Below are 24,717 nucleotides of genomic sequence, written 5' to 3' on the forward strand. Positions count from 1 at the left end.
CCTGGGCAGCCACTAATCTACTTTCTGCCTCTACAGATTTGCTTATGGTAGGCATTTCATACAAAAGGAATCATATAGTGTGTGGTATTTTGTGACTGGCGCTTTTGTCACTTAGCACAGTGTCTTCAAAGTTCATTCATATTGTCCCATGTATCTGTACTACATTTCTTTTTACTGCTGAATAATAGTGCATTGTATGGATGGGCCACGTTTTAGTTATCCATTCATCAGTTGATGGACATATAAGTTGTTTCCACTTTTTGACCATTATGAATAATGCTGCTGTGAACATAAATGTACAAGTTTTGCAAGGACACGTTTTCATTTCTCTTGGGTGTATATTTAGGAGTGGAATTGTTGGGTCATATGTTAACTCCAAGTTTAACCCTTTGAAGAACTGGCAGACTTCTCCAAAGTGGCTGCATTATTTTACATTCCCACCAGCAGTGTATGAGGGTTCCAAGTTCTCTGCATCCTTGCCAACACGTATTATTTGTGTTTTTGATTATAGCCTTCCTAATGGAGTAAAGTAGTATCTCATTGTGGCTTAAATTTGTATTTCCCTAATGGCTAGTGATGTCGAACACTTTTTCATGTGCTTATTAACCTTTTATGTACCTTCTTTTAGAAATGTCTGTTCAAATCCTTTGCTCATTTTAAAATTGGATGATCTGTCTTTTTATGTTTTAGTTGTGATAGTTCTTTATATGTTCTAGATACTAGTCCCGTATCAGATTGCAAAATTTTTCTGCCAGTCTGTAGGTTGTCTTTTCACTTTCTTGATGGTGTCCTTTGAAGCCCCAAAGTTTTAAATTTTGATGATGTCCAATTCATCTATATATATTTTTTTGCTGTTGCTTTGCTTTGGTGTCATATCTAAGAAAAATTTGCCTAATCCAAGATCATGAAGATCCATGCTTATGTTTTTGTAAAGAGTTTTATAGTTTTTGCCCTTACATTTATTTACTTTAAAAATTTATTTATTTATTTATTTATTTTTGGCTGCTTTGGGTCTTCGTTGCTGCACCCGGGCTTTCTCTAGTTGTGGCGAGTGGGGGCTACTCTTCGTTGCGGTGCGTGGGCTTCTCATTGCGGTGGGTTCTCCTGTTGTGGAGCATGGGCTCTAGGTGCACGGACTTCAGTAGTTGCGGCTCGCAGACTCTAGAGCACAGGCTCAGTAGCTGTGGCACAAGGGCTTAGTTGCTCTGCGGCATGTGGGATCTTCCTGGACCAGGGATCGAACCCGTGTCCCCTGCATTGGCAGGCGGATTCTTCACCACTGCGCCACCGGGGAAGTCCCTCGCCCTTACATTTAGATCAATGCTTCATTTTAAGTTAGTTTTTGTGTATGGTCTAAGGATCTAGTTTCATTATTTTGCAAGTGGATATTCAATGGTCCTAGCACCAATTATCAAATTCCATTAACTTTATTATTATATAGTATTGGAAACATACAGAAGAATTTATGTGGCATCTTCCCACTTATTCCTGTGACCCTGTTCTTTTAACATAAAAGCTGACTTTATGTTGTTTTGTCTAGGTTTCCAGAGATATCATGGGAGTACCAAGATAAACATATGTGTTTAATCTGTCATGTTTGACTAGTAGTCTGGTTTCTTTCTTAGGGGATTTCAAAGCAAGTGGAGGGGATGTGTAAATAAACATGTGTGTCCAATCTTCCATGATCAGCTGTGAGTGTCCACTTGCTTAACACTTGTCTTCCTTGCTAGACTGAAGTGGCTCTCAACCACCATTGTCATTCCAAAGTTTAACACTGTGTTGAATAAATTAGAAAGGGTGGAATGAGCGAATGATGGAGCAAAATCTGAAGAGTTCGTGGGGGTGGGGAGAATCAGAGAGTGTCTTCAGGTGGGAGGAGGAACACCGTTTCCCCTGAGTCTGAGAAAAGATGAAGATGGGTTCAGATACAGATGAGGTGGTGTAAATCGGGGGAACAAACTTTCAAGTCTCTCTCTCTCAATCTAGTAGCCAAGAAAGGAACACATGAAGGCAGTACAGAGGGAATATGGGATGTCCCAAGACTTATCTGGGGAGAGGTTGCATAGATAGGCTCGGGTTCCTTTGCAGAGGTGATTTTGAAGGCCCAAATTGGCTGCTACCATTAACTTTTCTCTTTCCTAAGACACATGGACATTGCATGTTAAAGGGCCGATTCAATTCTATAATCCAGTTTTCTTTTCTGAATTTAGTTTTCCACTTCTTCCTAAAGGCTTTTCAGACTGTTAGAAAAGTTCAAAAAGCAAAAAGCACAGGCTTTTAGAATCATGCAAAGCTGGTTTCAAACCCCTATTCTTACCACCTACGTGTGACCTTGGGCAAATTTTTAATTCTTTCTGATAGTTTTCTCATCTGTGAAATGGGTACAGTAAAATTACCTATCCCAAGAGGTTGTCATTTAGTTAAATGAGTTCATACACATAAAGCTCTTAAATTGATGCCTGGCATACAACATCATACTCATTTTAAAAACCTTATCACATTTGAATCTCACAACAACACTTTGGATTGTCCTTTTCATTCTTTTTCTTTTTTTTTTATAAGTTTATTTATTTAGCTGCATTGGGTCTTTTGTTGCTGCATTGGGACTTTCTCCAGTTGTGGCGAGCGGGGGCTACTCTTTGTTGTGGTGCACAGGTTTCTCATTGCTGTGGCTTCTCTTGTGTCAGAGCACGGGCTCTAGGTGTGCAGGCTTCAGTAGTTGTGGCACGTAGGCTCAGTAGTTGTGGCTCATGGGCTCTAGAGCACAGGCTCAGTTACTCCGTGGCATGTGGGAACTTCCTGGACTGGGGCTCGAACCCATGTCCCCTGCATCGGCAGGCAGATTCTTAACCACTGTGTCACCAGGGAAGTCCCTGGATTGTCCTTTTTAAAAACCATTTCTCGGGCTTCCCTGGTGGCACAGTGGTTGAGAGTCTGCCTGCCGATGCAGGGGACACGGGTTCGTGCCCCGGTCCGGGAAGATCCCACATCCCACATGCCACGGAGCGGCTAGGCCCGTGAGCCATGGCCACTGAGCCTGCGCGTCTGGAGCCTGTGCTCCGCAATGGGAGAAGCCACAACAGTGAGAGGCCCGCGTACCAGAAAAAACAAAAAAAAAAACAAAAAAAACAAAAAAAAAAACCATTTCTCGTTTTCAACTTTGACATCTTCATCTCCTAGGCCTTCAGACTTCTTTCTTTTTGCTCATATGAATGGAACTGTAGATCTCTGTGTGTGAATGAGTCAGGTAAGGTCAAAAACTTTGAATTTGGGACTTCCCTGGCAGTACAGTGGTTAAAACTCCACGCTTCCACTACAGGGGTGCAGGTTTGATCCCTGGTTGGGGAACTAAGATCCCGCATGCCACATGGTGCGGCCAAAAAAAAAAAACTTCGAATTTTTCTTCTTTCTCCTTTTCTTTGCTTGAGACTTAGCAGCTGTTTCAAGCTGCTTTTAGCCATTGACACTTTGGGGTCTGAAACATTATGCTATTGGCCGCTATCTCTAGGTATTTTCAAATGGCATTAGAGTTTGATAAGTTGAAGTCATATTAATAAGTTTCACAGTAGTTTTAAGTATCTGGAAATTAATAGTCATTTCTTTATTTAATAGACATACACAAAAGAATGGGCTGAGGTTCTAAACCACAAAAGTAAGCATGTGGAAGAAACTGTCAAAGAACTTATATCAATATTTGAGACTATTTATGAAGTTAAATACAGTGGGAAAACAGCAAAACAGTTACCAGGTAATGTGGCTGGTTACAATGTTTGAATCACAAGTGTTACAGATACGTTCTCAAGTAGGCACCTTGTGCTTAGCAGACACCAAAATTCCATACTCCCAGAAGGAGAGCAGATGTTCAGCCTAAACCACACCGTTTGCAGTTTAGGCACAGGGAGCCCTTTTTATGAGTTAGGGAATGGTGGGCACCCCTCTGAAATCCAAGTTCATAGATACTTACTGGGGACCAACCTTGCAAGCAGGCCTTTCCATGGATATCAGTCTCTGGCCTGCTATGTTAAGGTTTTTTTTGGTACAGCATTCTACCATGCTGGCTGTCACACTGTGTGGGGATGGCATCTAGTGAGTAGAGGCCAGGGATGCTGCTGAATATCCTCCATGGCATAGGACAGCTGCAACAACAAAGCATGTCAGTAGTGCTGAGGTTGAGAAACTCCAGCTTAAACAAGTATTTGCCCCATCTCTTCTTTCTCTGAGAGGTTTTCCACTTAGTTTAAGTAGTTTTCATCAGAAGTATCAAAAACACGAACTTGTCAGCTTAAGACGGCAAACCCAAAAGGTAAACAGGTATTTTAGAAAGAGAGCCTGTAAAAAAACCCCTCTTTAAATGTTTCTTAATTCTAGATACTAATACAGAGTACAGTGTTTGTTTTTTGTTTTTTTTTTTTTGCGATACGCGGTCCTCTCACAGTTGTGGCCTCTCCCGCCGCGGAGCACAGGCCCCGGACGCGCAGGCCCAGCGGCCACGGCCCACGGGCCCAGCCGCTCCGTGGCATGTGGGATCTTCCCGGACCGGGGCACGAACCCATGTCCTTAATAGAATGTTAATTCTGTTGAGATGGGTGATTTAAATTGAATTCAAGGGTGATTTCCCCCAGCAACAAATTTTTAATTTTTAAATTAAGAATTTTTTTTAAGAAGGAGCTTCCTAAGAAGGTTTGCTTGTATAGAATAAACCAAATGCCAAGTATTAACTGTTATATTTTTGTTTTATCTTTTATCTATAGAACAGAGAAAACATGTTGTTTTTGGAAGTGAAACAGAAGAGGGTGAAAGTGCTGATTATGAGACTAATATTGTGCCTGAGGTTGATGTTAATGATAAAGATGAATTTAAAAAGGTATTTATTGTAAAGCAACCTTATGCAATTTCACAGAATTATGACTCATAGGATTGTAGATAACCCCAAATGGTGTTTTTTTTTTTTCCAGGCAGTTCTGCAAGCAGTCTGTGTGGATTTATAACAAAATCCAGAAAATATAATTTTCAATTCTATACTGTAGCATCTGACAAGAAACAGCAATCCTTACAGTTTTCCCCAACACTGTCAACTTTTAATGCTATTCTGTCACTTACAGTTTATATAGTTATCTCCCCCATTGTGACTGACCGTGTTTTCTTATGTAGTAAATGTCACATCTGGGATTGTAGTGCCAATCCATTTGACTCAAAGTGGAGAACTTTGTTCTCAGTTATTGTTTTTAATAGAATTACCTGTATTGCAAAACCGGATTTTGATTCTCTTGGGGTCCAGGGATCTGCATTTTTTATTAACACTGTGGACTCTCCCACAGGAGAAACCCCAGGTGGGCAGATTCTCACATTATGCTGAGCTGTGTTGAGAATGAAAGTTGAGGAGGAGACATGGGGATTCTTCATCCTTCTTAGGCCTTCTTAGGCCTTCTGGTCGTGCATCAACTCTAAATGCCACTCCCACATTTGTACTAATTCCTGCTTTCTCCTGCTCCCGTCAGTTTTCTTTTAATCCTCCGTACTCATCTTTTCATTCTTTCTCCATTTTACATTCTTTTACACTCTCTAACCCCTGCCCTAACACAGTCTTGGAAATAAACAGCACATGTTTGTTTCACTTTCACCTTCTGGCTCAAGGATGCTATCACTAATTTATCAGGAAACACTTTCCCGCTGAGTCTAGATTTTAGCTGTAGATTGCTTCTCAGTACCATGCACCAGGGAGCCACTATCAGTTGGTGGGGGTCAGCAGGAGAGTTCTTTTCTTCCAACTGCATTCCCTTTGACACTGGCTGGGGTCCTTAGAGCAAGACTGAGTACCATCAGAGCCTCTCAAAATGGGAGATCACTTAGAGCTGCATCAGTGCAGACATCTCCTAAACAGCCTCTGCCTCTGAAATCCATCTTCCACATCGCTTCCACAGTGGTTTAATGTAAACATCTGATTATGTCATGCCTGCACTTTAGCCTGGTAGTTGACCAACCCGATCATATTCCTCTTTGTTCACACCTGATAAGCCTCCCTTCTGACCCAACTCAACCTGACTGGCCCACCCAGATTCAGAGGGTGTAGGGTGGAGAGGAACAGTGTGGCCAGAGCCTGGCTCCGGATGTGTGAATCACTGTGCAAGCAAGACGTAGTGCCCAGATTCCTGCCCAGGCTCAATATTTATTCTGTGCTCTGACCAATAAATGTGGCTACTTCTTCTCTGGTGGGAAAGAAGGGCTTGCAGAGAGGGACAAACCATGGTGCCAGGACGGTGGAAGTTTCATCCCATGTATTTTGGTATCATACATTTTAAAATATGTTTATCTACCAAGCTGAGATTTTTGAGGTTGGAGACTACATATCCTCTTGTGCCCACACCTCTCAGCATTGAAAAGTGTGCCACACTTAAGTGCTTCAGTTTTGTTGAGTGAATTACTGAATATTGAGCAAACCAGGATTGTTTTCAATTAGCTGTTTTTGAATTTTGGCTTTTGAGTAAGGCCTTATAATTTGCTAGGGTGTTTATGAAAGCACACCTTTCATGTATTCTTACTTGTTTAAAAAAACAAGTAATTTAGGATTGAATTTATTTCTACAATATAATTGAAATTGTATAGTTTATTATTTTTCATCTTTGGCATGTCACTTCTAATATTGTAGTATTGCTTTGGGGGTGTTAGAGTTTTTATTTTTTGTACTAAATTTCATATGATTTCTCATTACAGGAATGTAAAGAGGTCTACGCTTTTTTCTCTCATCAATTACTAGACAGTCTTCAAAAAGCTACACAGTTATCTTTGGACACAATGAAAAGAAGAATATTTGTTGCCAGGCAAGTTGAAAATATGCTAAATATGTCTGGTAATACTATCACAACATAACGCTAAAGCACTTAATTTTTATTAATTAATTTTAATAATTGTAAAATTTAAAACACGGCATTTATGAAAAGACTGTATGAAAACAAGCATGTAATACTGCAAGAACAGTGACAAATGAACAGCCATGTTCCTAGCACCCAGGCCAAGACGAAGAACACTGAACACTACTAGTACCCTTACTGGTCCTTCCTCTGCTCACCCAAAGGTAACCACTATCCTGAACTTGCTGTTTATCATTGTCTTGGTTTGCCTGACAGTTTACCCCATGTTTGTATCATTTAATTTGACTGTGTTTGAAGTGTGTTCAGTATTGTTTTTGAGATGCATCTATGCTGATATACTTTATTTTCACTTCTGTATAGCTCAAGTATACACAATCTGTTTTATCACTTCTACTGGTGGTGGTTGTTCGGGTTGTTTCCAGTTTGGGCTATTGTGAACATTCTTGTGCATGTCTCCTGCTGCACCTGCTAAGAGTGGAATGGCTGGGCCCTGGGCTCTGTGCATGCCTCAATTTACCAGGCAGTGCCTAGCATGAGAGTGCCTATGGATCTTCATCCTTGCACACAGTCGGTGTCATTCAGTTAAAAAATTGTTGCCAGCATATAGGGTGTGAAATGGTGTCTCACTGGGATTTAAATCATTTAAATCATTTTCCTGGTTACTGATGAGGTTAAACATATTTTCATGTTTATGAGCCATTTGTGCTTTCTCTTTTTAAAAATTTGCCTTCCCTTCCCTTCCCTTCCTTCCCTTCCCTTTCTTTCCCCCTCTCTTCCTCCCTCCCTCCCTCCTCCTCTTTCCCTCCCTTGTTTCTTTCTTCCTTCTGCCTGTTTTTCTATTGGATTGGATTTATTCATGGATGGTCTCAATATATTATTTTGTTGATGATACTTTTAAACTTCTATTTATGATATTCTTTGCTGAGTTTAAAATATTCAAATCTATCAATCTTTTCCTTAATAGTTTATGATTTTTATGTCTTTTAAAAGAAATCTTTCTGTACTTCATACTATCTTCTAAAATTTTTAAAGTTGTATCTTTTGCAGTTAGGGGTTTAATCCACATGGTATTTATTTTGTGTTTAGTGTGAGGTAGGAGACCAGTATATTTTTTTCCATATGGTTAATTAGTTAAAAGACAATTAATTTTTCTTTTGGAATGGTTATTTAAATTACACTGAATCTATAGGTAAATTTGGAGAGAATTAGCATCCTTACAATATTGAGTCTTCCATTCAGAGTCATGGATTACCTCTCCATTTATTTGTCTTTTTTATTATTTCTCAATGAAGTTTTGTAATTCCCTGTGTAAAAGTCTTGTACATTTTTGTTAGGTTTATTCCTTGGTTATTCATTCCTGAATTTTAATTTAATTGCACTATTAAAATCTCCCAATGTGATAGTGAAGTTGTCAAATTTTCCTTCTGTTTCAGTTGTTGTTTTATATCTTTTCAGGCTATGTTGTTAGGTGCATGTGATGTCATATAGCTAAGTCTGCCTAGAACACTGTTTATTTTATTTTTATTTGATGAGCCTCTTTATCCATATTAATCTTGATTTCTCAAATTCTTTTTAGGCTGTCATTAATTTTACTTTCCCAGAGTTTTTGGTATACCTTTTCTATCCCTTCATTTAATATTTTCTGTGAAGCTTTTTTGTTTTACCTTTTAAAAGCATAATATACCTGATATATTTTAATATTGACATAGAGTTGATTTATAACATTGTGCCAGTCTCTGCTGTACAGCAAAGTGACTCAGTTATACACACATATATAGATACATTCTCCTTTTATGTTCTTTTCTATTATGGTTTATCACAGGATGTTGAGTATAGTTCTCTGTGCTATGCATTAGGACCTGTTGTTTATCCATTCTAAATGTAGTAGTTTGCATCTACCAACCCCAAACTCCCAGTCCATCCCTCTCCCTCCCTCCCTCACCCTTGGCAACCACAAGTCTGTTCTCTATGTCTATGAGTCTTATACCTGATATTTTTATTTAATCTGATTATTTCTGCCTTTTAAAAAATTTAATCTGCTTACATTTTTGTGATTTTTTAATATAGTTACACTTAATTTATGACATTTTATTTTATGGTTTCTTACTATCCGTTGTCTTCGGTTCATTTATTATCTGTTATCTTTGGAATGGATAATTTTCCCCTTTTATTCTCTTTCCTATACTTAAGTTCTTTCAGTAGTTACCTTCAAATTTAGAATACATATATTTAGCTCTATTTTTTAAAAAGTACTGTGTATAGTTTTTTCAGTTTTCTCATTTCTAACTACAAGGGCCTTGGCATGAAGTCCATCTACTTTCTCATTCTTTTATTTATTTATTTATTTATTTTAACATCTTTATTGGAGTATAATTGCTTTACAATGTTGTGTTACTTTCTGCTGTATCACAAAGTGAATCAGTTATATGTATACATATATCCCCATATCCCCTCCCTCTTGCGTCTCCCTCCCACCCTCCCTACCCCACCCTTCTAGGTGGTCACAAAGCACTGAGCTGATCTCCCTGTGCTATGCAGCTGCTTCCCACTAGCTGTTTTACATTTGGCAGTGTATATATGTCAATGCTACTCTCTCACTTCATCCCAGCTTACTCTTCCCCCTTCCTGTGTCCTCAAGTCCATTCTCTATGTCTGTGTCTTTATTCCTGTCCTGCCCCTAGGTTCCTCAGAAGTATTTTTTTTTTTTTAGATTCCATATATGTGTGTTAGCATATGATATTTATTTTACTCTTTCTGACTTACTTTACTCTGTAGGACAGACTCTAGGTCCATCCACCTCACTACAAATAACTCAATTTCGTTTCTTTTTATGGCTGAGTAATATTCCATTGTATACATGTGCCATCTTCTTTATCCATTCATCTGTCGATGGACACTTAGGTTGCTTCCATGTCCAGGCTACTGTAAATAGAGCTGCAATGAGCATTGTGGTACATGACTCTTTTTGAATTATGGTTTTCTCAGGGTATATGCCCAGTAGTGGGATTGCTGGGTCATATGGTAGTTCTATTTTTAGTTTTTTAAGGAACCTCCATACTATTCTCCAAAGTGACTGTATCAATTTACATTCCCATCAACAGTGCAGGAGTGTCCCCTTTTCTCCACACCCTCTCCAGCATTTATTGTATGTAGATTTTTTGATGATGGCCATTCTGACTGGTGTGAGGTGATACCTCATTGTAGTTTTGATTTGCATTTCTCTAATGATTAGTGATGTTGAGCATCCTTTCATGTGTTTGTTGGCAATCTGTATATCTTCTTTGGAGAAATGTCTATTTAGGTCTTCTGCCCATTGTGTTGTTTGTTTTTTTGATATTGGGATGCATTAGCTGCTTGTATGTTTTGGAGATTAATCCTTTGTCAGTTGCTTCATTAGCAAATATTTTCTCCCATTCTGAGGGTTGTCTTTCCGTGTTGTTTATGGTTTCCTTTGCTTTATGGTTTCCTTTCCTTTGGAAGTTTCATTAGGTCCCATTTGCTTATTTTTGTTTTTATTTCCATTTCTCTAGCAGATGGGTCAAAAAGGATCTTGCTGTGATTTATGTCATAGAGTGTTCTTCCTATGTTTTCCTCTTAAGAGCTTTATAGTGTCAGCCCTTACATTTAGGTCTTTAATCCATTTTGAGTTTAATTTTGTGTATGGTGTTAGGAAGTGTTCTAATTTCATTCTTTTACATGTAGCTGTCCAGTTTTCCCAGCACCACTATTGAAGAGGCTGTCTTTTCTTCACTGTATATTCTTGCATCCTTTATCAAAGTTAAGGTGACCATATGTGCGTGGGTTTATCTCTGGGCTATTTATCCTGTTCCACTGATCTATATTTCTGTTTTTGTGCCAGCACCATACTGTCTTGATTACTGTAGCTTTGTAGTATAGTCTGTAGTGAGGGAGCCTGATTCCTCCAGCTCCATTTGTCTTTCTCAAGATTAATGTGCCATTTAAAGCTTGTGTTTCCTTATTTATTTTCATTTTGGATTATCTGTCCTTTGGTGAAAGTGGGGTGTTTAAGTCCCCTACTATGATTGTGTTACTGTCGATTTCCCCTTTTATGGCTCTTAGCATTTGCCTTATGTATTGAGGTGCTCCTATGTTGGGTGCATAAATATTTACAATTGTTATATCTTCTTCTTGGAATGATCCCTTGATCATTATGTAGTGTCCTTCTTTGTCTCTTGTAATAGTCTTTATTTTAAAGTCTATTTTGTCTGATATGAGAATTGCTACTCCAGCTTTCTTTTGGTTTCCATTTGCATGGAATATCTTTTTCCATCCCCTCACTTTCAGTCTGTATGTGTCCCTAGGTCTGAAGTGGGTCTCTTTTAGACAGCATATATATGGGTCTTGTTTTTGTATCCATTCAGATAGTCTATGTCTTTTCGTTGGATCATTTCATCCATTTACATTTAAGGTAATTATCGATATGTATGTTCCTATTCCCATTTTCTTAATTGTTTTGGGTTTTTTATTGTAGGTCTTTTCCTTCTCTTGTGTTTCCTGCCTAGGGAAGTTCCTTTAGCATTTGTTGAAAAGCTGGTTTGGTGGTGCTGAACTCTCTTAGCTTTTGCTTGTCTGTATAGATTTTAATTTCTCCTTTGAGTCTGAATGAGATCCTTGCTGGGTAGAGTAATCTTGGTTTTAGGTTTTTCCTTTTCACTACCTTCTGGCTTGCAGAGTTTCTGCTGAAAGATCAGCTGTTAACCTTATGGGGATCCTTTGTATGTTATTTGTTGCTGTTCTCTTGCTGCTTTTAATATTTTTTCTTTGTATTTAATTTTTGATAGTTTGATTAATATGTGTCTCGGTGTGTTTCCCCTTGGATTTATCCTGTATGGGACTCTCTGCGCTTCCTGGACTTGATTGACTATTTCCTTTCCCATGTTAGGGAAGTTTTCAACTGTAATCTCTTCAAATATTTCCTCAGACCCTTTCTTTTTCTCCTCTTCTTCTGGGACCCCATAATTCGAATGTTCATGTGTTTAATGTTGTCCCAGTGGTCTCTGAGACTGTCCTCAGTTCTTTTCATTCTTGTTTCTTTATTCTGCTCTACAGTAGTTATTTCTACTATTTTATCTTCCAGGTCCCTTACCAGTTCTTCTGCCTCAGTTCTTCTGCTGTTGATTCCTTTTAGAGAATTTTTAATTTCATTTATTGTGTTGTTCATCATTGTTTCTTTGCTCTTTAGTTCTTCTAGGTCCTTGTTAAACGTTTCTTGTATTTTCTCCATTCTATTTCCAAGATTTTGGTTCATCTTTACTATCATTACTCTGAATTCTTTTTCAGGTAGACTGCCTATTTCCTCTTCATTTGTTTGGTCTGGTGGGTTTTTACCTTGCTCCTTCATCTGATGCATATTTCTCTGTCTTCTCATTTTGTTTAACTTACTGTGTTTGGGGTCTTCTTTTCGCAGGCTGCATGTTCATAGTTCCCGTTGTTTTTGGTGTCTGCCCCCAGTGGGTAAAGTTGGTTCAGTGGCTTGTGTAGGCTTCCTGGTGGAGGGGACTGGTGCCTGTGTTCTGGTGGGTGGGGCTGGATCTTGTCTTTCTGGAGGGCAGGGCCACGTCCGGTGGTGTGTTTTGGGGTGACTGTGAACTTAGCATGATTTTAGGCAGCCTCTCTGCTAATGGGTGTGGTTTTGTTCTTGTCTTGCTAGTTGTTTGGCATGGGGTGTCCACCACTGGAACTTGCTGGCTGTTGGCTGGAGCTGGTTCTTAGCGTTGAGACAGAGATCTCTGGGAGATCTCTCACCAATTGATATTACATGCGACTGGTAGGTCTCTGATGGTCCCATGTCCTGCACTCGGCTCTCCCACCTCAGAAGCTCAGGCCTGACACCAGGCCTGAGCACCAAGACCCTCTCAGCCACATGGCTCAGAAGAAAAGGGAGAAAGAAAAGAAAGAATAAAATATAATAAATAAAAGAAATAATTAGAATAAGAAAAATTTTAAAGTAATAATAATAATAAAAAAGAAGAGAGCAAAGAAACAATAAACAAATCCACCAATGATAACCGCACTAAAAACTCTACTAAGATAAACATAAAAGTCAGAAACAAATCAGTCACAGACAGCAAACCCCAAGTCTACAGTTGCTCCCAAAGTCCACAGCCTCAATTTTGTGATGATTCGTTATCTGTTCAGGTATTCCAGAGATGCAGGGTACATCATGTTGATTGTGGGGATTTAATCCACTGCTCCTGAGTCTGCTGGGAGAGATTTCCCTTTCTCTTTGTTCTCACAGCTCCCAGGGTTCAGCTTTGGTTTTGGCCCCGCCTGTGCGTGTAGGTCGCCCTCTGGCATCTGTTCCCACCCAGACAGGATGGGGTTAAAGTAGCAGCTGATTAGGGAGCTCTGGCTCACTCAGGCTGGGGAGAGGGAGGGGTACGGTAATTATAATTGGAATGTGGGGCGAGCTTGTGGAGGCAGAGGGCAGCGTGATGCTGCAACAGCCTGAGGCGCATCGTGTGTTCTCCTGGGGAAGTTGTCCCTGGATCAAGGGACCCTGGCAAATGGCGGGCTGCGCAGGCTCCTGGGGAGTGTAGGGGTGTGTGGGTAGTGACCTGTGCTTGCACATAGGATTCTTGGTGGCTGCAGCAGAAGTGTTAGCGTTTCGTGCTCCTCTCTGGGGTCTGCGCTGATAGTCGCGGCTTTAGCCTGTCTCTGGAGCTCGTTTAGGTGGTGCTCTGAATCCCCTCTCCTTGTGCACCCTGAAACAATGGTCTCTTGTGTCTTAGGCAGTTCCAGACTTTTTCCCGGACTCCCTCCTGGCTAGCTGTAGCACACTAGCCCCTTCAGGCTGTGTTCACACAGCCAACCCCAGTCCTCTCCCTGGGATCTGGCCTCCGAAGCCCGAGCCTCAGCTCTGAGCCCCCATTCGCCCTGGAGGGTGAGCATACAAGCCTCCCGGGCTGGTGAGTGCTGGTTGGTACCGATCCTCTGTGCGGGAATCTCTCCGCTTTGCCCTCTGCACCCCTGTTGCTGTGCTCTCCTCCATGGCTCTGAAGCTTCCCCCCTCCGCCACCTGCAGTCTCCACCCACGAAGGGGCTTCCTAGCGTGTGGAAACCTTTCCTCCTTCATGGCTCCCTCCCACTGGTGCAGGTCCCGTCCCTATTCTTTTGTCTCTGTTTTTTCTTTTTTCTTTTGCCCTACCCAGGTACGTGGGGAGTTTCTTGCCTTTTGGGAGGTCTGAGGTCTTCTGCCAGCGTTCAGTAGGTGTTCTGTAGGAGTTGTTCCACATGTAGATGTATTTGTGGGGAGGAAGGTAATCTCCACGTCTTACTCCTCCGCCATCTTGAAGGTCCCTCCATCGTTGTTTGATGTTTTACTTTTTACCTTTATTTTGAACACTCAAAAATAATTTATTTACTGGTATATTTTATTAAAGTTTCCAAGTTCTTGTGTATTTATTTTATACTCCTGGTTTCTCAGGGTGTGTGAGGTGTAAACTCTGTTATTCTTCATTTTAAGTCCGAAACGATTTCACTGGATAAAAAACTTTTGTTTGTCTCTCAGCACTTTCAAAGTATTTCTTCATTTTTTTCCTGACCTGTATACGCGGGCCTCTCACCGTTGTGGCCTCTCCCATTGTGGAGCAGAGGCTCTGGACATGCAGGCTCAGCGGCCATGGCTCATGGGCCCAGCTGCACCGTGGCATGTGGGATCCTCCCAGATCGGGGCACGAACCCGTGTCCCCTGCATTGGCAGGTGGACTCTTAACCACTGGGCCAGCAGGGAAGCCCCTGACCTGTATTCTTGTTGATGAGAAGTCTGCAGTGAGTCTAACTAAAAATTGTATTTTATCCTTGATGTTCTGTAGTTTCCTTTCCTGGTGTGGATTTGTCTTTATTTAATCATGCTTTGTTCTCAGAGTACACTTTCTATTTGAGGGCTTATAGTGTTCCTTAATCCTGGAAAATCGTCAGCAATTTCCTTTTTCAGTTATTGCTTCTGAGACATTCTCTTGTTATGGAACTCCTGTAGTTGAATGTTGAGTAAGTTGACCACATAATTGTCCCATCTAGGACACTCTTTTGAGTGAAGAAGCACTATCCAGATGAAATGTTAGGATGGACTTAAACCAGAACTGTCCTAGGCACCATGGACATGTGACCATCTCAGATGTTGCGGCATCTCAGTCTGTCTTTCCTGTCTCCTAACTAGTCTGTCATATATTTTTGTCTTTTTGCCTTTCTGGGTTATGTTATGGGCAAGTATCTCTGTATCTAGCCTAAAGGCGATCTCATCTACTGCATCTTAAATATTTCAATTAGTACTTTTTTCCTTATCCTCCAGATACTGTATCATTCCTGCCTTTTTAGTTTAGCAATTTATTATTTTTTGGAAGATTGCTTTCATTTATCTCTTTGAACATTCTCAATATATTTATTTTAGAGTTTGTCATACTTCTATACATTGAACTTTATCTGGAGTGAGTTTCTGTTTCAATTATTGATATCTTTAGTCCTCTTTCTTACTGTTAGACTTATGCATGCATATTGGGATTTTAGTTTGTAGACTCTCCTTGAGTGAATCTTTTTTTGTTTTTCTGTGTTTCTCTCTTCTTCCCTCCCTATCTAGGAGTTTCACTTTTGCCTCCACATGACTCTTGGTACCTTAAGTGCAGAACTGGGTCCTATTTGTTCACAGTTACATATCCCCTGAAGAGATGCTGGGAAATGGCAGGTTTAGCCGGGGAGCACAGAAGTGACCCGGCTTAGTGGCTTATTGGGCATGCTGTGGATTTGCTTCTTTCACCCCAGGCCCACATCTTTTGGAAAAGCTGCAGCTGCAGGCAGTAGGTTGACAAACTTTATCTTGTTGTTGTTTTGCCTCTCTTTACAAGTGGGGGAACATCACTTCAGTGTCTGGCTTCAGGTAGCAAGCCTGGATGAGTCCCCTCTAACACGGACTACTTCAGTCCCCCAGAGTCCACAGGGGCCAACCTCCCACTCTCACTGCCTATTTCCTGACCAGAGCCCTGGCCAGGCTGTTGTGTGTTTCTGATGTGTTCCTGATTTGTGGAGATCCTAATCTTGTGTTCGAGCATTCTCAAGTCCTTCAGAGTCTATCCATGATTGTGATGTGTTTGGCACAAAGAGGTATTTTTGAAGTCTGAACTCACTCTGCCATGTTAATTTACAACAGTACTGATGTGGTTTTTGAAGAGGTATACATGAGTATAATATTGCAGAATCCTCCCTTGTCTAAGACATCTTTCTCTTACCCTCACCCATGAAGGCTAGTAGGTCAACTTGGATCACAACCACTTTCTCTCACACTCCACAAATACTATTTCACTGGCTTCTTCTTCGTCTTCTTTTTTGTAATGCTTCCTTTTTCATTTTTATTTGTGGCACTTGACTTGCCAACCTTCATCTGGGCAAGCCCTGCACACTCCATCCACATAAACAGTCAAGGTCTCTTTTAGTTATGAAGGATAGTATTAATATATCTTGCCTCAACTGAAATGCAAACCCAGTTTGATTTTTTTCCTCAGGTGGGATGCAGACAGAGAACATCCAGATAAAAGGTGTTATCATTCACCAGGTCAAGACAGAATTGATATTTTGTAGCTAAATGCCATTCACAAAGTACAATCACTGGCTTCTTTTTTTTTTTTTTTTTTGTGGTATGCGGGCCTCTCACTGTTGTGGCCCCTCCCGTTGCGGAGCACAGGCTCCGGATGCACATGCTCAGCGGCCACGGCTCACGGGCCCAGCCGCTCCACGGCATGTGGGATCTTCCCAGACCCGGGCACGAACCTGTGTCCCCTGCATCGGCAGGCAGACTCTCAACCACTGCGCCACCAGGGAAGCCCACTGGCTTCTTTTGTTTCCATTTTCGGAGGTGGGTTTTGCTGCTAATCTGATTTTCTTTTCTAAGTAACAAACTGTTTCTTGCTGTTTGCAGGATTTCCCCCTTTATTCCGGAAATTAACAAATTATGTGTTTAGCTGTAAGTCATTTTTCCTCCATTAATCCTGTCAGGCACACAGAGAATCCTTTCAGGCACACAGAGAATCCTTTCAAGGTGAAAAAACAAGTCTATTCTTAAGATTTGAGAAGGGCTATGCTTAAATTTATTTTATGTAGGGTTCCCACGTTGGATCTAGGTAGTAGAGCCTAGGTAGTCTCTGAGCTGAGTGACCTGCTGTTAAGTTACTTAAAACTCTCTGTGGCTTGGTTTCCTCATCTACAAAATGGAAATAATAATCATGGGATCCACATCAAGAGTTAACATGAGCATGAAATGTGTTGATTCATGGACAGTGCTTGGAAAAGCGCCCGTCATACACTAAGCGTTCGATAAACATTACTTATCTTTTCTTTATTATTTCAGTTACCTTTTCCTTAAGTAATTTCTTTCTCTTGTATTTTGCATCCGAAAGTTTGGAGAATTCCTTAAGCTAATCCTCTAGTTTGTCAAATAAGTCACCAAAGGATCGGCTGCATTGTTCACTGTTTCTGTTAGTTCAGCTGTTTGATTATACTTTATGAAACTCTAGTTCTCAGATTGTACCCTTTCAAACATAGTCTACACTTGTTTTATTGCTGCATCTTGATTTCACAGTGAGACTATGAATTAGAGGTTTTTTCTGTTGTTTGTTTGCTTGCTTGCTTTTAGTTCAAAGAGTTCCTTGCAATAATATGTTTATCTGGGAACCATTGACCCTGAATACTAAAGTTGGGTCTCCACTGTGAATGTGGAGGCTTTATGTTTCTTGTGATTTTTCCCCCCCCAGTCTGCTTGTAGTTATGAATGGAGGTGTAGTTTTTCAGTAATGATAACATTTCTTGCTATGGAAAGTTTACATTTATTATAATTTTGTCTGGGATGGGGACAGAGATCAGGCAGAGGGAGATAACCAAACTAATTTGCAGCGCTGATATGTGTCATTCATTAATTGCACTCATGTGTCTGTCTGTGTGTCTGTACTTCTGTCTGAGCATAACTGATATTGTTTAAAAAGGCAGTTTTTGGAAGGTTTTGACTAGAAACCTCCTGTTTAGTCTTGTACACACAAAAAATAAAGTATATGAAGGCATATGCTTTTTGTTGGTGATTTTCAGCATCTGTAGCGGGGCTGGGAAAAGGAGTGCTTTTAGTAAACATTATTAGGTGGTACTTTACTGAGAGAAAGCAACATTAAATACTAGAAAATGGGCAGGAGACTAGTATTTCACTTCAAAGAATATTAAATCATTGTGTTCTTAATTTATGAACTAGTTCATGAAATTTATGGTTCCATTGTAAATAACATTCTCTTCATTAATTCAGTATTTTGAAAATTGTCCTTTTGTTTAGGATTGAAACTTGTAGCATAACCAAGCTATTTATGAAATTTTAGGTTAAGGTTTATAAGTTAAATGTCCATCTTATTACAGCCCTTATGGACGAAAGCGGTCAGAAGATGTTATTTCCTTTCTAAAATCTGAAGTACATCTTGTGATTCCTAATGTGGTAAGTATTATTAAATATTCACATTAATACAGTGATATTTTGGTAATGTATTTAAGAAGTATAGCATTAGAACTGAACTTCTATTTAATCTCTTGGTCCTCTGTGCTTTTTGACTTCACCTCCGTATTTCACAAAAATCAAAGTGTATCATTTATATCTATTATAAAAATTACTTCTGCAGAGCTCATGGTGTATTGAAGGTTGGTGTAAGAGCTAAGTATCTGTTGGGCCACCAGTTAGCAAGTACACTACAAACCATCTTGGTTTTTCTTACTTCAGACATTATCTAAATAAGGCCATCTCAGAAGTCCAAATCCCTATACTGAACACCCAACTGTAAGACAACCCATGGCAGAATAGAAACAAAGAAAGAAAGAGAGAGCCTGTGCCCTGAGCTCATGGGTCCCTTGTGCCTTCTTAGGGCACTTTTCTCTACCACCCCTCCGACTGCTTATTGGCATCTGGAACACCAAGCCATACAGGATGACTGAGGTGCATTTCCCCGCTCAGTGGGGAATAGGTGTGGTGAGAATCAGAGGGATGGATTTGTATGTGTTGGCAGCACCAGGAACTTGTTTCTTCTTTCCACAGGTAATGGTTCCTAGTTTGGATGACATTCAACAAGCCATTAACCGTATGATCCAGTTAACCCTGGAGGTCAGCAGAGGAGTGGCTCACTGGGGGCAACAGCAGACCCATCACATCAAGATTGTCATTAACAACCCCTCCCATACCACTACTGATGGGACCCATCTGAGCACAAGAAAGCAGTTGAAGAAGGAAGACAGTAAGAATGTTAAAACAAATCTCAGATGAATAGAGTCTTAGAACTATAACAGTTAGTAAATGGTCTTTCTGATTCTTCCTGGGTATGACAGCTTATAGATATTTTAAAACTCATTTTTATATGTGTATTGGTTAAATTTTACATTAAAAAAACTAGTGTTCTCCATCTTCCATCTTAAACCTAGCATGCAGACATTTCAGATTTTGATCATGAGTGAACAAGGATATTTATCACTGTTCTACTACCATAGTCTCAGATTCAAAGTTAAAAATGAAAATAAACCTTAGAACTAATTCTATTTTCAGCATTGTATTTGATCTGATAAACTTAGTTTGCTAGAGCATGGTGCTTAGAAAATCTGGGTCATGTGTTCTTTGTACATGAAATATATATAAGCTATTCCCTTAAATAATTATTAGTGTGATATGACACTGACCAAAATTCCATAGACATTTTTGGATACTTTCTTGTATAGAAAGCCAAATTCTTTTTTGCTGTTCTGCCACATTAACATTTTTATTTATTTATTTTTGACAAAAGTTATACATATTTGAGGTGTACAGCATGATGTTCTGATATATGTATACCTTTGTGAAGTGGTTACCACAATCAAAGTAAATAACATTCATCACCTCCCATAGTTAACCATTTTTTGTGTGTGTGGTGAGAACACTTGAGATCTACTCTCTTAGCAAATTTCAAGTATACATTATTATTAACTATAGTCACCATACTACACATTATGTTTCCAGAATTTAGTCATCATATTAGTGAAAGTTTGTACCCTTTGATCAACATCTCCGCTTTTCTTCCACCCCACCCCAAGTAAGTATCATTTATAGATACTTCAGCTAACTGTTGCCATGCAGGAATACCAGGTTAAACCATTTTAAAAGAGAAGATGGCAATCTGGAATTTTTCATGAAATCTCATGATTTTTTAATTGTTAACAACTGCTTTAAAAAAGTAAGGAACTGTTTGGGCCAAACAAAAGTATCCGTATGGTCTTGCTTGATGGAGAATACTTGGGAGTTTCAGTCAAGGCTGTGACATGACTAGGTTTCAGCCAGAGATGTTTATCGTGGTGGTTAACGGTGGTTGTGTGATCTTTATGTACCAGATGCTGAGCTGAAGACAAGCATATGTGTCTCATTTAATCCTCACAAGTATTTCCATGAAGATTAAATAATTGGCTTAAGGTCGTTTGGGTAGTAAACGTAGTGGCTCTCCTTTAACCACGAGCCTGTTCTGTAGGGTAGCAATTTCAACTCTTCTGATCTTTCCTTGGAGGACGTTTTGTTTTGGGGGGAGTGGTTAATCAGTGTCTTTCAGTTCTCTCCTCTGAATAACAGATTCCCCACTTTAAAGAAACCTAGACCTCAAAATCTGACACAGTAGTTTAATAAGAATAAGTGAAGCTAGCGAGAGAATAGCTCTTAATTACCTGGAACGGGATGGGGGGGGTCTTTAAGAAAATAAAGTTTAAAAAGTCTATAAATATTACAATTGATAGTATTTAAAGTTGAATATAGGAGTTATCTATAGGATAAAAATGTCTGTTTTCAGAATCTTTTGAAGAAATGATCCCCACATGGAAGCTGAAGAATTTTTATCCAGGTGTGGCAGAGCACAACGATATTTCCAAGCTGGTCCTCCTCCTTTCTTCTTCTGTGAATTCTCTCAGAAAGGTGGCTCATGAGGCCCTGCAGGACTTTCAAAAGTACAAAACGCTCTGGACAGAGGACCGAGATGTGAAAGTGAAGGTATGTTTCCGCTACTTGTGTTGCAGTTTGGTTTTTTTTTCACATCTTTATTGGAGTATGATTGCACTACAATGTTGTGTTAGTTTCTGCTGTATAACAAAGTGAATCAGCTATATGTGTACATATATCCCCATATCCCCTCCCTCTTGCGTCTCCCTCCCACCCCTCTAGGTGGTCACAAAGCACCGAGCTTATCTCCCTGTGCTATGCAGCTGCTTCCCACTAGCTATCTATTTTACATTTGGTAGTGTATATATGTCCATGCCACTCTCTCACTTCGTCCCAGCTTACCCTTCCCCCTCCCCGTGTCCTCAAGTCTGTTCTCTATGTCTGAGTCTTTATTCCTGTCCTGCCCCTAGGTTCTTCAGAACCATTTTTTTTTTTACATTCCATATATATCTGTTAGCATACGATATTTGTTTTTCTCTTTCTGACTTACTTCACTCTGTATTGTTTATCTCTAACTCCTGTGGGAGGACCAAGAAAACATCAGTGATAATGATGAGAACTCAAGAACAGAAGCCGAGAACCTGTAAATGCCACACACCTAACACATCATGTCTTGCATAATTCTCACATTGACGCTGGGGCAGTTGATAATAATGAGGTTCTGGCGGATTTTGTTTAATTTGGTTAAACAGTTGAGTACTAATTATGTTCCAGACATGCCCAGAGGCCGGGTGTTCAAGGGTGTGTCCAACTTACATAGGCTCAGCTGTATATTTGGTTGGAGACTCAAGGAAACTTTAGAACTCTGAATAACCATTCAGAAATGTGAAATTCCCTCACATAGCTTCCTCTTTCAGTGCTAACTGTTCATCCCTTTCTCTACCGAGCCACTGGCCTGATAGCACATACAAGAGGAAAAATATATAAGCAGATGCAGTTTTCTAATTCAACTATTAGAGGCGTAAGATTTACATTGTCAGAAAGCTGAAGAAAATGTTGATTCTTTCCTTGCTACAGGAGTTTTTGGCTAACAACCCCTCTCTGACTGAAATCAGATCTGAAATTCTACACTACGCTACTTTTGAGCAGGAGATTAATGAGTTGAAGCCTATTATAGTTGTAGGAGCACTTGAATTGCATACAGGTATTTTATAAATATTATGTAAAGTGTCTGTATTTTCACATGAAATGTTACTTCATTTAGAAAGCAGTTATGAAGCTACCTTGGTACAATATTATAAATATTAAGTATTTCTGGACCACCAATATTGTTCATATATATGCTATATATATTATATATTATCATATATTATGTATATATAACATTATACCAAAGTGACTTAATGTACTTGATACTAAATTGGCACTCAAACAACTAAAACTACAGGGGGAACTACAGGTTACTGTGAGGAGGGGATTGTGTACCTGGGATAAGAGTCAAAACAGTTTCAGGTCTCCTGAGAAGTTAGTCCAGTTGGGATTAGAGTATCAGAGGATTATGAGACAACCACTTAATGTCTGAAATCAAAAGCCCAAGCTGACTCTACTGCTAACTGTAGTGGGGGAGAGCTGTATTAGACAAGCACAGTGTTCTCAACAGTGTAGGCTGCTGGTCTCATATAGGGGTTACCTAGAGGAAATTGGGGAAATGAGTGAAGGCTTCTAATGGAATGGCCAGAAACAGAGCAAGGTTCACATTGGATAGTGCTAGAACTAATTTCCAAAATTCTTCTCCGTAGACTTCAGTGTCCTTCTCATGAATGGCTTAATATACTCCACCAGGATAGGAATTAAGTCTTCAAAATCCTTACAGAACATTTAATTCAGACAAACTACAGACTAACTACATTTTAAGTGCTCAGTGTGGCTAGTGGCCACCAAATGGACAGTGCAGTTATAGATCCTCAGATTACACATAAAGTGAATTGTTTCAGAATGTCAGTTGTATTTTATTTTGACCTTTTCTTGTCTTCACCAGAGCCAATGAAATTGGCCTTATCAATTGAGGCTAAGGCATGGAAGTTGCTACTCTGTCGATATTTGAATGAAGAATACAAAAAGAAAATGTCAGACATGATAGCATTTATCAGTGAATATTTGAAAAATTTATCTAGACCTATTCGTGATTTAGATGATGTCAGGTTTGCAATGGAAGCCTTGTCTTGTATCCGTGATAATGAAATTCAAATGGACATGACTTTGGGACCAATTGAAGTAAGAAATGATTGCATTTTTCTTTCTTGAAATGGTATTTTTTTTTAAAAATAGAGAAACACTAAAAAGTTGATTTCTTCATTTATTTTATGGCACAGTCTGCCTATTTTTCCTCTCTGATGTTGATGTCCTTGGAGGGATTTTGACAATTGTCAACAGTGAACAATATATGAAGGAATATTAATATATTCATTATGCTGTACTGGTCGAGACAGTGTTCATTTTGTTATGCTGGCACTTACATTTTACAGAAAAGAATGGTTGTATTTTCTCACTTCAGTCCTGACATGTTAGGCAAGTTCCCCAAATATCTTTGGCTTTCCTTAGAAACCAGTTATGTGTCTCACTTATGACCAGCGGCATACCATGGGCAGATGGTGGGAGTGGTCCACTTAGGCTCAATAGTAAATTGTTGGAATTTATATCAACAAGAGATGTTTTTAGGGAAGAGTACTGTTTTAGTTCCTATTGCTCCTATAACAAATTACCGTAAACTTAATGGCTTAAAACAAATTGTTTTACAGTTGTAGAGGTCAGAAGTATGAAAATGGGTCTTACGGGGCTAAACTCAACATGTCAGCAGGGGCTCTAGGGAAGAATCCTTTCCTTACTTTGTCCAGCTTCTAGAGGCTGCTGCATTCCTTGGCTCCTGGCTCCCTTCCAGCAGTGCCATCACTCCTACCCCTGCTTCTGTCATCACATCACTTAACTCTGAATCTCCTGCCTCCATCTTTCCCTTAAATGGACCTCTGTGATTACATTGGGCCCACATGGCTAATACAGGATAATCTCCCCATCTCAAATTCTTTTACTAATCACATCTGCAAAGTCCCTTTTGCCACATAAGGTGACATATTCACAGATTCTGGAGATGAGGGTGTGGATAACATTGGGAGGCTGTTATTCTGTCTCTCACAAGTACTTTTGACTAATATTTAGAATTTCTGGCTCATGGTGATAATAAAAATCAGACTCAGTTCATTTTATTACTGTTTTTTTATTTTTATTTAGTTTTCTTTTGCGGTACGCGGGCCTCTCACTGTTGTGATCTCTCCCATTGCGGAGCACAGGCTCCGGACGCGCAGGCTCAGCGGCCATGGCTCATGGGCCCAGCCACTCCGCGGCATGTGGGATCTTCCCGGACCGGGGCACAAACCCGTGTCCCCGGCATCGACAGGCAGACTCTCAACCACTGCGCCACCAGGGAAACCCTTATTACTGTTTTTTAAATTCTCTGTGGACAATGCTCTCCCTTATTGCCTGCAAACCTGGGGAATTGGCACTCCCCCTGCCTCCTTTTGGTACCCAGTGTTCATGACTGAGCATTGCTTTCTTGAACCCATTTAGAGTTTATACACTTTGGGAGCTAATGAAATTCATACCTTTACTACTCCTTTAAATCTTAGTATTTGGGTATTTTGAATGCTGACCACTCGCTTCTCAAGATTTAACAAATTATCATATCATTTTTTCCTGACTGCTGAAGCTCAGTTTTTCAGCATAAATTCTTTTGGTAAAGCCAATTGCCAACTCATCACTTTAAAAAATTTAGGCAAAATTGGTATATAACATTAAACAGATTTCAGGTGTACAACATTATAATTCAATATTTGTATGCACTGTAAAGTGATCACCACTGTAAGTCTTGTCACCATC

The 24,717-nt window shown here is 39.8% G+C and overlaps 1 protein-coding gene across 1 annotated transcript in view; it reads left to right on the forward strand.

Moving 5' to 3' along the window:
- The window catches only part of DNAH8 (dynein axonemal heavy chain 8), a 328,140-nt gene that overhangs the window by 78,636 nt on the left and 224,787 nt on the right, over positions 1–24,717 (forward strand). The window contains exons 22-29 of the mRNA XM_082637824.1: positions 3,613–3,748; positions 4,752–4,864; positions 6,712–6,818; positions 18,273–18,348; positions 18,940–19,135; positions 20,702–20,898; positions 21,865–21,991; positions 22,826–23,061. Coding sequence (XP_082493950.1) covers positions 3,613–3,748; positions 4,752–4,864; positions 6,712–6,818; positions 18,273–18,348; positions 18,940–19,135; positions 20,702–20,898; positions 21,865–21,991; positions 22,826–23,061 — 1,188 coding nt within the window. The remainder of the gene's footprint in view (positions 1–3,612; positions 3,749–4,751; positions 4,865–6,711; positions 6,819–18,272; positions 18,349–18,939; positions 19,136–20,701; positions 20,899–21,864; positions 21,992–22,825; positions 23,062–24,717) is intronic.

This window comes from Mesoplodon mirus, assembly GCF_964341445.2.
Source record: "Mesoplodon mirus genome assembly, chromosome: 12".
NCBI lineage: Eukaryota > Metazoa > Chordata > Mammalia > Artiodactyla > Ziphiidae > Mesoplodon > Mesoplodon mirus.